The 12,640-nt window shown below is 44.2% G+C and overlaps 1 protein-coding gene across 1 annotated transcript in view; it reads right to left on the bottom strand.

Annotated features, from left to right (window-relative positions):
* Nucleotides 1-12,640, bottom strand: part of BRAP (BRCA1 associated protein) — a 525,360-nt gene that overhangs the window by 95,928 nt on the left and 416,792 nt on the right. Inside the window, exon 11 of the mRNA XM_069619516.1 lies at nucleotides 7,174-7,277. Within this exon, the coding sequence (XP_069475617.1) occupies nucleotides 7,174-7,277 (104 nt within the window). The remainder of the gene's footprint in view (nucleotides 1-7,173; nucleotides 7,278-12,640) is intronic.

The following is a 12,640-nucleotide window of genomic DNA, read 5'->3' as shown; positions in this document are numbered from 1 at the left end:
GTTGCCACGCTTTCTTCCTGTACTGATGTTTTCTGTTGCTGGTAAGTATTTGTTCATGTGTGGTGTTTCTTATTGATTGCTGAGAGCATATTGTCTGATGACTGTTTACATCAGGAACATTGCACTTTGTGACACTTGTGTCATGTGTTCTCCATTCATTTAGTTGCTTTCACATTGCATGCCATGACATGGTGTGTTGGGTAGCTGAGATGGGGAGGGGTTGGGTGATATGGCACTATTTTGATGTGGTATTTTGCAAGGAGGTAATCTTTCCTGCTGCATGAATGTGTGTCTTTTTGTGACACAGCATTGGGTGTCTTTGAGGGATGCACACAATGTAACACTTCCAGGTGAACAATCTCAGGCTGGTATGGTTGTGACAGTTGACTGTCCCTTTTGCCATCATCATTGATTGTCAGCTGGTATGTGCCAGGGCTGTGTGCATTCCGCAGGGGTGGGATTTTAGGTGAAGTAATTTGCCAAAAGCTGGGTACGGGCTGCCTCACCACGTGCCCTTTCACCTCCCATGCACAGCGGCCGTGCATGTGGTTGGGGATGTGGGGGCATTGGGGTCATCATGTAGGTGCTCAGAGAGTAGGCACTGTCCCATGGGGAGGTGATAATAGTTCTCATTAGTGGGGTTTTCCCATTTCTCAGTTTCTGATATGCATGCATGTGCAGAGCCATTTATACTCACCGATTAGCCATGTGTCTCCATGCCGCCCAGCTTCCAGGTCCCGGTTTAGGGGTGACATTCTGAAAATGAAACTATCATGGCTTGACCCTGGATATACTGAAGTGATTATTCCCTTGGCATCACATACAACCTGCACGTTGATTGAATGCCAGTGCTTGCAGTTTAGATATATGTGCTCAGTGGCCTTGGGAGGACGTAGAGCCACATGGGTGCAATCAATGGCACCTAGCACTTTGGGGAAGTGTGCCACCCCGTAAAAGTCCTGGACCACAGCCTGCCTTTCTGAGGTGTTCTGGGCATGTATATGTGCCTGCGCACTGAGGGGCGTGTAGTCATGATGGCCAACACCTGGTGTAGGCAGCATGACTGCATGGCCTGTGACCCCCCCCACTATGGCACTTGTCTGCTGAAATGACCCAGTAGCCAAGAAGTGCAGTACATTCAGCACCTTTTCCAAGGGGCTCAGTGCTTGGGAGCACAGGGTGGGTGATGTGAGGTCATCCTCCCACTCCCTGACCAGTTCTAGGATTATGTGTGGTGGAAACCTGTACCTCCCATACACCTGGTCATCAGGAATCGCAAAAAGGCTGGTCCTGGGTAAAAAAATGCGGGCCCTGGCTATCCTCCTCCTCCCGCGGTGTCCCACAACCACTGCTGCGAGGAACGGTATATTCATCGTAGCATCTGAGCTTGTTTGTTGTTTGCGCACACTTTTATGCTGCGCGGGGCCGCTTAGCCTGCTTCCTGCTAGCGTACGTGTTTCCGGATTAGCACGTCTTTTTTTGGCGCACGCCTTTCCCCCGTTCGATTCCATGAATACGTGTTGTTGGCACGCGTGTGGGCGTTGTGAGCATTTACCTCCTGTACTTCCCCCGTAATGCCCACATTTTTGCGTGTTGTTCCCCATTCCGCGTGTTACGCCCTGTGTTCCGCCCACTTTTGTTCTGTGCGCTGCGCTACGTGCGCTTTCCCTGTGGACGTGTGCGCCACCCACGATTTTAGCGCACATCCCAGGATTTACACAAGCACTGAATTCCATGAATCGATGTGCACGGCTTTGGCACGCATGCCCTGCGATTTTCATGTTTGCGCTGCGATTTTCCTGCTTGCACTCCCCTTTTCGGCGCACATTTATTCCATGAATAAGCCCGTAAAAGTCACAGAGGGTACCTAGAGGTCTAAGGGTGTATCTTAGACCAACCCTTTGTAGTGAAAGCAAGTCATTTGTTGCCAAATGGGATCAGAGTCTAAACAAATGCTCCCTTGACCTCATTCTATTAACCATAGAAGAACTATCAAAGTCATTAACCACCATAGACACAGACATTGAGGCCTTGAAATCCAAGCTATCGGAATTTAAATCAGCCGATGAACTTAAGGATCTGCTTGAAGACATCAACGATAAATTCAATAACTACAAAGCTGATATTGAACAAAGAAAATTAAGAAAGTTTAAACGAGACACCTTTGACTATTTAAATGACATTGTCTATACTTGGCAGGAGTTCCACCATCACCGAAACCTGAACAGAAATAGACCACAAAATTCGAATTCCCAGAACTCTGGGCGTGACAGCAGTAGTAGTAGTAGTATAGGGGATCCTCTACCACAAGCATCAAGACAAAACCCACCAGCGACACAGAGTGAAACTGGTGATCCTCACACCGATAGACTGGCTGAACAAGGCATGGGTCAACTGCAACACCCTCTGGGGCTTTTTTAGGCCTACGAGAAAGACCAAGAGAAAGACCAGAAGAGGCAAAAAAACAACAAAAGGGAAAGAACAGATAACGGAGAACCTAGTTAACATCTCAAGCAAACCTCTCTCGAGTGACCAATTGTTCATCCTAAATAGAGGCCTTTCATCTGTCCCAACTTGTAACGCATCTTTATTTGAAGAACAAATCTGTTCTTCAAGAGTGAGCCAAGACAAGATGACGACATAGAAGAAACCCTTGAGTTATGACCTAAGAGTTTGTTTGACCCACCAATACAAAATCCCATCGTTGACATGTTTGAGAGAAAAGTACTCAACGACTTCAGACAAATTAATTACCAGAAAACATCTCCGGTCAACATTAAGAACTGCCAACTCGAACACATCGAGATGTTAGCAAGGGATGAAGAAGTTACGATCAAACCGGCAGATAAGGGAGGCGCGATAATTATGATGGATACAAGGTACTATACCAACATACGCCTGGAACATCTCAATGATCCCACAACATACACTCAACTGAATGGTGATCCTCTACAAAGCATTAAGATCTTAATTGAAACATCTATTAATAATGCACTGGACAATGAATGGATCAGTGTTAAAACAAGCCAGTACCTTACCAACAAGCACCCTATAACACCTGTGTTCTATGGTCTCACCAAGATTCATAAAGACAACCAGAATCCACCATTGAGACCAATAGTCGCGGGATCAGATAGCATCTTTGACACCCTGGCTATTTATGTGGATCGCTTACTACAACCCTTGATTCAGAATATTCCCACGTACCTCAAAGACACCACAGATATTTTGAATTGCCTGATGGAAATCTCAGCTATTGATTCTGAGTGACTGATTTTTAGCATGGATGTATGCAGCTTATACACATCGATACCTCATAATGAAGGCATCAATGCTGTCGACTGACTCCTCTCAAATTCATAACATACTCGAGGCAATCCGGAATTTATCATTGAACTTCTCACACTGATCCTTAAAAGCTACTTCCGATTCCAAGGAACTTTTTACAACCAAATATCAGGATCATCAATGGGGTCTGCTATGGCCCCAGTATATGCGAACTCTTTCATGTACAAATTTGAGCTAGATCATGTCTTAAACAATCCAATTTGGTACACCAATATCATTCAATGGAAACAGTTCATAGATATCTCTGGGATTTGGTGTGGCACGAGAGCAGAGCTGGACCTCTTCCTGACTCATATGAACACAGTACACCCTGAAAATTAAATTTACAATAGAGATCGGAGAACCGTACTTACACTTTCTAGATGTCAGACTGAGGATACATGAACGGAATATTACTACCACCATTTACCACAAACCCACAGATGCCAACAACCTGCTACACTTTACCAGCTTTCATCCAAAACCCATGTTGAAGAGTCTTCCATACAGCCAAATATTGAGATTAAAAAGGATATCTGACCCAGCTGATTTGGATGTTGAGTGCTCCCAGCTAATTGAACGCTTTGAAAGAAGAGGATACCCAGATGACATTCTACAGGATGCTAACATGAGATCCAACTTCCTAACACAGGATGATATCTTGACACCAAAACCGAAAAGCGACTCAACTACTCTAATGTATATTTCTAAATATTTGCGACAAAGCTTTCAGATTAGCAAGTCAATACAGAAACATTGGAATATTATCCAAAGTGATGAACATCTAAAAAATCTTTTTCCAAGAATTCCGATGATGGCATTCAGGAGAGGCCGGAACCTCAGAGATAGACTTGTAAAGGCGGAAAGACCCAACAAAGATAAGCAAAAACGTCTCCAGACCAAAAAGATGGGTACCTTCCCTTGTCTTAACTGCACTAGTTGCAATAAAGCGATTAAAGGGGGCACAATCTCTCACCCACAAACGGGTAAAAAGTTCAAGATCAAGTGTTTTGCCACATGCATGACACCAGGCGTTATATATGCTTTGAAATGCCCATGCGCCAGACACAGATTGCTCAGTTGAGATTTCAGGCCATTGAAGTTGTCAAAAAACCACAGCGTGGGGTTAATTATCCAATGATATTATCTCAAAGAGAAAAGTACTGGATATACCTTTTGGACACAAAATATCCTCTGGGGCTTAATGAAGAAACATCTTTGAACTGCTTTATTTGAACAATGCACACCCATACAGCAGAAGCATCGTTGACCTTGTATAGACAGCCATACACCAGTCCAAATAGTATGATATATACACACCCTCAAAGAATAGAATGAGTTGACACATAGTACTTGCGGTCCATTTTCGATCGTATAACAGGTTGAGCCCGTGGATTATGTAATAATGTACATTCTGATTAAAATGATGACCCTCTCGTTTACAAATGTACAATGGAAAAATATTATATGCCATGAATACCCCATCTAGTTAACCGCGAGGACCTTTTTAGATACGAATTATGTTTACTTTATAGCTCTCTTTGTTAACACAGTAATGGCGCGCATGCGCACAATATGTACAGTTTTCATTTAATGTTGATGGTCGTATGTATATCCATGTGGTTAAATCATGGTACCTGCAATAGATTGCACTAGGCACACAAATATGAGGTTCATTCAGAACACTTAATAACTTACATCTATAATGTATGTCCTTTGTAAGTTATCTGGTTTGTCTTGAGTATTACATGATAAATGCATTAAGTCAGCAGCACAGTACCCTCTGTTGACTCGTTTACCATGTATATGTGCAAGCGCACTGTATTTACAGTCTTCATTTAATGATTATGTTCACACATGTACTCAATTGGCTGAATGACGGAACTTGTAATTAATGGTACTCTGAACAAAACGAGAGGCCCTTGCTGTAAGCTTGATCACGTGGTTCCAACCGGGATCCACATGTGTATGCGCAAGCGCACTGTGTTTACAGTTCTTATTCAATGATTATGTTCATACATGTATTTAATTGGCTGAATTACGGAACTTGTTTGTACTTTGAACACAAACCCTTTCTGAATGTTTATACACAGAGTTCCAACTGTGGTCCACATGCTACACATGCCGGTTTATATACGTCACTATTGGGCTTGCTAGACACCTACTCTTCTTCAAGAGGTCTGCCAGATGATCGTGACTTATGTAGTCCCTCATCTATTTTTTCCCACATGTTGTGCGTTAAGCAGTGAACTTAGGTAAGCATTTGAACACCACCAGTTTCTCGACGATCCCTTGTCTCCATGGACACGGTGCTCGTTGCAGAACGCTGTCGGCTGCGCAAGTCAAAGAAATTAGGTACGCATTCTACCCTTCCGAATTCATTAATTTTGTTCATCTACCTGTTTCATACTGACACAAATCTTCTTTTGCTACGGATTCCCTGTTACAGAGAGTCATTACTTCCGTATTGCCACCCGCTTCCTTGAAGTCGATTGCTACTCCAGGACGGTTAGTTGTGTACCTGGGAACTACACTAAGCCATAGGAGGCCCCGGGGTCTGCCACCGGCTGACACAAGGTCAGTTTCACATCATCACGACACGCATTTTACTATCTTTTCATTACAAGTTTAGGCAATATCCTGATATACACAACTCCACCTCTTTAGGTGATTGCTTGTTCTTATATTATCCACAGGTAGCCTGCACCCTGGAAAGTGAGCCCCTTTAGACACAGACACACAGACACACACACACACACACACTCTCTGTTGTTGTTGTGCCCCAGATGTTTTGATTTGCTTGTCCGCTGATTTTCGAGCTGTACACAGCACAGTTCTCTACTTATTGATCATACACTTTAGGTGTATTCATTAATCTCTATAGTATTCCTTTGTAGGCTAATGTTATATAACCACCACCATTTTGGTTCTTATTTTATTGTTTCTCCGCTCTTAGTGACTTGCACGTTCTCTGGTCCTGCATGCTACTTTGGTTTATCACATTTGCTACCATTACTACCCATTAGTAAAATATACGTTTTTCTTTTCCCTTTAGCAATCCTGGGCATTTAACCCTCCTTTCTCTAGGATCTAGTTTCCTGTTTTAAACATATACGGACACCATACTGAAGTGCTCTGATACAATCAACCATATAGGTGATGCCTTCTTACTCTTAGTTCTTATGTCTCTACAATCCAATAGTGGCCATATATACTCCATGATCCCCCATGGTAGTTGACTTTTACCACTCCCCTAATTGCAGATGATCAATAGACTTCTTTACATATATCCTGACTATATTGCAACATTTGTCTCATCTTTGGCTATTTGCTAGAATGTACATTGGTCCATAGATTCTCAGTGTTTGTATTGGGTTCAAATAAATAGATTGTCCTTGTCACAATGGATATACTACTTATGTGTCTTAGATTACAGGTTTCACTAGCTTGAGGTGGCTAGATCTAATAAGATTTTTTTCATTCTGTTTCGTTTTGGTTACACTATGCTCAACATCAGTTCCACAAAGGCTTTTGAAGAAGAGGATGAACCTCGAAACGCCTCAGCCTACCACAGTGGAATCTGTTATTTGTGATGATGTAAACATTGTGCTGCTGTTTATATTGCTTTTGCTTTTTTACGCCTTTACCGTGTATTCCCAAAGTGTGCAGGGGACGGGAGGACTCCAATCTTGGGTCCTCTTCTTTGTGCTTGTTCGTCAATAGCCTGTTTGTGGGATGTGTTTTGTTTTATTGAAAGTGCTACAAACATTTAACATAGTGCCTACTTTTCAAGGAGGAGGTTACAAACTTTATTTTTAAAGAATGAGCCAGCACACAGATACTTACTTTCTTTCAACAGCTTGTTTTTCTTTCACCAGATTATTCAGCTTGTGCTCCAGGCTGTCACACTTTTCAATTGTTTCCTTAAATTTAGTCTTCATATTGTTAATCTACAAAACGCAACAGAATCCGTTAAACTGATCCTAAAACACATCCATAAAAAAGAAACAATCTTAGGAGAATGTGATATTCTGGTAGTTTAAAACTTAATGCATAAAAAGTAGTTTTTCGCCATCATTTTGCAACAAACTGAAAATGCAACAATGCTCTGTGGTACAGATGTTCTTTTGAGGTAGGGACTGGTGGCATGAAATTAAGTGCTGCATAAATGTATGTCTTATGGCGTCATGTATCCCACAGTGGTAAGACATCTGTGCCGAGAACAGAGTGTACATGCAAAAAAGAATTCTCATTTTCCCTAGAGTAATTTACAGGACTACTTGTGATTTAGTATCCCTTTCTGGAAAGGCCCACAAAAAAACTATTCCTGGAATAGATGATTCTTTGAGCCATGATGGCATTCCTTCTGGTGGTTTTGTACCACTATTTCAAACCCTAGATTCTCTAAATGGACTCTCTGCCTGCATCATGATTTTCATTGCTTAGGCTGTGAAGGACAGATGGAGAAATGTGGGGTGTGTGACAAAGGATCAAAATAGCAGAGGTATCAGGTTTCCATTTCAAACAACACTTCATACTTTTGTCAGAATGGGTTTGGCTTAACTCCTATGAGGGGGGGGGGAAGTGTTTAATAACAAAGCAGGTTGGTGTCAGGTGAGGGAGGGAGTCTTGGGGCAGAATTTGATTTTTGGGATTCTGACCCACTATCTTTCTGGGCCCTATAAACATTTCACTGGCTTCCGTGTTTATTTGTACTTTTCTTTTGTGACTAGAAGGACTTTTACTGAAGTCCTCCTATCACTACAGTGCTTTTTATCATGTGCTGCCCTTTGTAGCCATAAGGCTACCGGGGCAAGGGTCCTTTTTAAGCACTCCCTTTTGGTTACAGGGAAACCTATCACCCTAAAAGTCTCTTGTGGAGTAGGATGGTGACAGACGTGATTTAGTTTTTGCAACACATGAGTTGCAGCCACTTTTACCGCACTGATTGATTGATATTTTATTTCTATCACGCTCGTACACAAGTGTTTCAGAGCGCGACAAAGCAAGGGAGGGGAGAACAAAACAGCGAACTTACTAGGCCCAGTGACATTGAGAACGCGCAAGTGCATGGGAGAGTGGGGAGGGGAAAAGTGCATGGAAGGGGGGAGAAGTGGAAAGTGCGAAGCAGAGGAGAAACAGATAAATAACAATAAATAAATAATAAAGGCAACAAACAGTGGTAATGCAGCCAGCAATTTGCATTGGTAGCTCAATGCGCCTATAGAGGGGTACTATTGCCTCTTCTTGAAGCCCTGTTTACAACCATTTTATTTTTGTCATGCCTTTGTGTAATAAGAAGTAAAGTCAAATCAGCTGTTATTCTGACATGGGCTCCTCCTGAGACCACAAAATCACCCTTGGATGTAGCTTAAATGAGCATTGGCTGGTTTCATTCCCAGTCTTTCCGACACTGCCATAAGGACAGCTGGAATTAACAGTGCCAACTTTGCAGTGTGGGTGTTTACTGGGCTGCTAGTGGCAACACTGTCTTGGGACTACTTCCAATTGGGGTAGGAGCAGCAAAGGGACAGCGAAGGTGGAGTGCAGAAAGGAGGAACGTAGCCACAGAGCAGAATGCAAGGGGAGCGAAGAACCCCCTCAAACACAGGATGGCAGCGGCCCATTCCCCGCCCCAATCGAGCGAAAAGAATGCTGCGGGGCAGTAAAGACTGAGGAATTTCTCCCCACCGAGAAGCTGCAGGAAAACACCAGAAAGCAGCCTGATGCAAGGGAGTACAGCCACTCCCAGAGCCACCGACCCACCCAGGGAAGAATAGCACAGAGTAACAGGCACATGGTTTGGACCAGAGAAATGGAGGTGGGAGGCCAAGCTTGAAATGAAGCTCGGAAAGTGTAAAATGCCAGGATATCCAAGGGGGTGAAGTCTATGAATGTGCTAGTCACCAAAGTCCTCAAGAGATGCATATAAACAACAAGATAACAGATGCTAACCCAGACTAGGAGAAGAAACATTCGAGCAGGGTGTAAACCAAGGGGCTACAGGGCCCAGTAAAGGCGACCAAGCCAGGACATGGTTAACAAGGTAGGCCAGGAGGTCCATGAGAGAAGGTTGACCATAACACAAGTGCCATCTACAACCCTAAGGCGTAGGGGCCCTGGAAAGGGGGCTATCAAGATGCATCCCAAGTATTTGGAAGGGGATGATAAAATTTAGCCTTTTTCTGCTTCAGTGAAGTTTCAAAGTTTGTGAAGGACTGAAAAAGAATGCCAGCTCATTTGAAAAGGATTAAGAAACGAATCATGCTTTCAAAGTGACTCTGTGCAAGAGGCTGTTGGCAAAGGCCAAATACAGAGAACTGAGTTGAACATTTCCTGTCAAGCAACATTTCTTTTCAAGAATTATTAAGCAAGGAGGGGTCAGCTACAAGATCCTAAGCCTAACATGCATTTATTTTTGGTCGTATAATTTGTATAAAGTGGTAGGGGCAGTTAGTTATATTAGGTTTCGGACTGAGGACAGACTGCGCCGACGAGATGTTCTGACAAGCACTTTAGGCTTTCAGTTTCAGATGGGGAACCCCACGGTGGCATTGGGGCCAGATTTATTAAGCAGGTTTTCATTTAAGTTAATACAAAATCTTCTATTTGAATCATATCCAGTGGTCCAACTCCTATTGCTGGCTTGCCACAAGACCCATACCACAAAAGCGACACAGAAAAAACAATGACATAAAGACACACAATCAATGTTTTAAAGTTTTCCAGACTTCCCAATCTACATCCAGTGCGTACATGCTTGTGTGCTTCCCGATTCTTAGGATCAGCTGGATTACCTGACCGGCAAAACCAGACTGTGCTGCCTGTAGTGTGACCAGCCCCTGACTGAATGCGACAATGGGAGACCCGGTACTTTCCTCAGATCTGGTCGTGACATTTAACTGAAAGCTATTGGAAGATAGGTTTGGCCATACTAGCTGGACCATGACGCCACAATGCTGTGCATCCGGCTCCTCCGTGCTGGTGGAATCCCAGCCAGGGTTCTCCATTTGCTTTCTGCCATGCTTCTACCTGGTTGGAGTGCCTGTCCTTGCTGGACATTTGGGTGCAGTTGCTGCTCCCCCAGGTTACACCCTTCTGGTCAAGATCATAAGGTGGAGGATCCCCCCCTTATCTTGCCGATACTCTACCTTGCTGATACTCTTCTGTCGTGGGTCATTGGTAAGATGGATTTCCAAAATCAACCCTGCTTGGAGGAGTGAAAGGTAGATTTTCCCTTTTGAGTGAAATTCTCTCCACTTTTCAGCTGGACTATTGGATTTTTGGAGTGATTGAGTGAGAACCTTTTCCCACACTCACACATCCCTTTACTCTGACCCGGGGAACCCCTTTTACCTCTTTTTGTTACTTTTTAATGCAATTCTGCTTTCCTACAACTTTTCTGACATCTACATTTTCCAATTGCTGCACACAGCACTTTGAGCAGTGTTGCTGGGAATTACTATAGCTACCATTTTATTTTTACCTGCGCTAACACATGCTACAAGGTCAAGGGGACACTTTGTGCCACCTATATTTTATTTTGCGAGATCAGCACACCCCACCTTAAGTGGAGTGCTGAGGTGAAACAAGGTCTTTCTTTTCTACACTCGCCAGTAACTTTTTGGTTACTGTGACGTGATCTTCTGACAGGCTGGTGGCAGTTTACCTTTTGACACAAATTTATGTGAACTTTTGTTGCAGGCTTTGCAGCTGCGGTAAGGGACACAAGAGTCACCATTAGCCTAAAATGATGGCTGAACTTTCTTAAGCCCTGTTCTCAATCGCTTGTCCTTTCTTGAGCCTTCTTCTAACTAGCTGGGTTAGGGGCCGTTGATGGCTCTTTTGCTTTTGGCAGGCTTCCCTTGGAAAGCCTGCAAAGACTCTCTTGAGGGTAGGGGATTGTTAGGAAAGATTTCATAATTGTATGTAATTTTCCCACCATGTGTCAACCCCCAAACTTTTTGGTGCTGTTTAAACACCATTGACTGACTTTGCCAGAGAAGCACAGCCTGCAGCTGCACTCCTCTGGGCTTTCGCTCACTTTTTATGGGGAAACTGACATGCCCTTAAGACAGTCAGTACTGGGAAACTTTGTTTCCCTCAGTCCTTTCCTCATGTTGCAACTTTTGTGCAACATGTAACAAGTGTGCAATGTATCTTACCATACCACTTGGGTCTATAGTCATTTCCAAAGGGCTTAGATACTCTCGCTGGACTTTTTATGAACTGTGCAGATGTGTCATGGACAGGACTGGTGGAAGCTATCTTTTCACATTATTTTTAACCCTGTCCTGCCATGTTAACTACGTTAACCTCGTTTGGTATGAATAGGTGGCCTGGCTCCAAAATGGCCATGCCACAAAGTTCTTTGTCCTGTCCTTTGGCCATCTTGCCCCTTCACCTTCCCCAGGTCGAGTCGACCCGGGTCAGTCCTTATTTGGTCATGCACTTTCCCACAAAGCCCAATGCTTTCGCGGGCTTCTGCATGCATTGTGAATGCCTCCAGGATGTGGGCTGGAACGTCTGATTCCAATACACATCCTGGGTGCCAGAGAGTCTGGAGTGCCACGAATTACTGAGACCACTGTGATCCGTGATTGGTCCACGTATGGAGTGTGTGTATGTGAGCAGATCTCCCATTGGGCCCTCTCCGTTTTGGCGCAAAGCGTACTTTGGCTAAGAGGAGGCTGAAAACACCACTACCAGGTCGATGTCCCGAGTTCTCACTGAACAAAGGATAGGATCCAATTATCCTGCAACACAAAACCGAGTCGAGGAACCGCTGGTGACCCGCTGGAAGGTTTGGCAACATGAGCCCGCTGTCGTCCCGTGGGACCCCTCTGCATCTGGTCATCCTAGAAGGTCTGCGAAGACGCTTCAACCCAATGGAATAGTGGGACCAACTATTCTCGGCACCTTCATCAAACCCTGCAAGTAAGCTTTCTCGAAAATGTCCCTGGGCCAACTAGTGGACTGACCAGCTTACCCAGTTGCTTTGCTCGGTCACCGCCACTGTTTCGAGGAGGCCCTCGAAACTTGGTACCCTGTTAGCTCTGTGTCCCCGGCACCCTCACACCGAATTTCATACACTTGCCGTTCCCAGGTCTTAAGTGAGACGAGTGTACCAGGACCGGAGTAAACGCGATTACTGTGTTGCCCTGCCGCTGCAACGTCCTTTGCAAGTCCGCTGCATTTGTGACGCTCTTGCCTCTGAAGCCTGCTGCTGTGAAACTCGGTCGATTCATCCACCCGGAGCAGAGAAATCGCCACTGTCCCGTTTGTGAATCATCGCTGTATCTCAGGAACTGAA

This window comes from Ambystoma mexicanum, chromosome 10 (assembly GCF_040938575.1).
Source record: "Ambystoma mexicanum isolate Mex_15411 chromosome 10, UKY_AmexF1_1, whole genome shotgun sequence".
Classification (NCBI taxonomy): Eukaryota; Metazoa; Chordata; class Amphibia; order Caudata; family Ambystomatidae; genus Ambystoma; species Ambystoma mexicanum.
The sequence above is the reverse complement of the archived record's forward strand: the minus strand, read 5'-3'. Positions and strand labels throughout refer to the sequence as shown.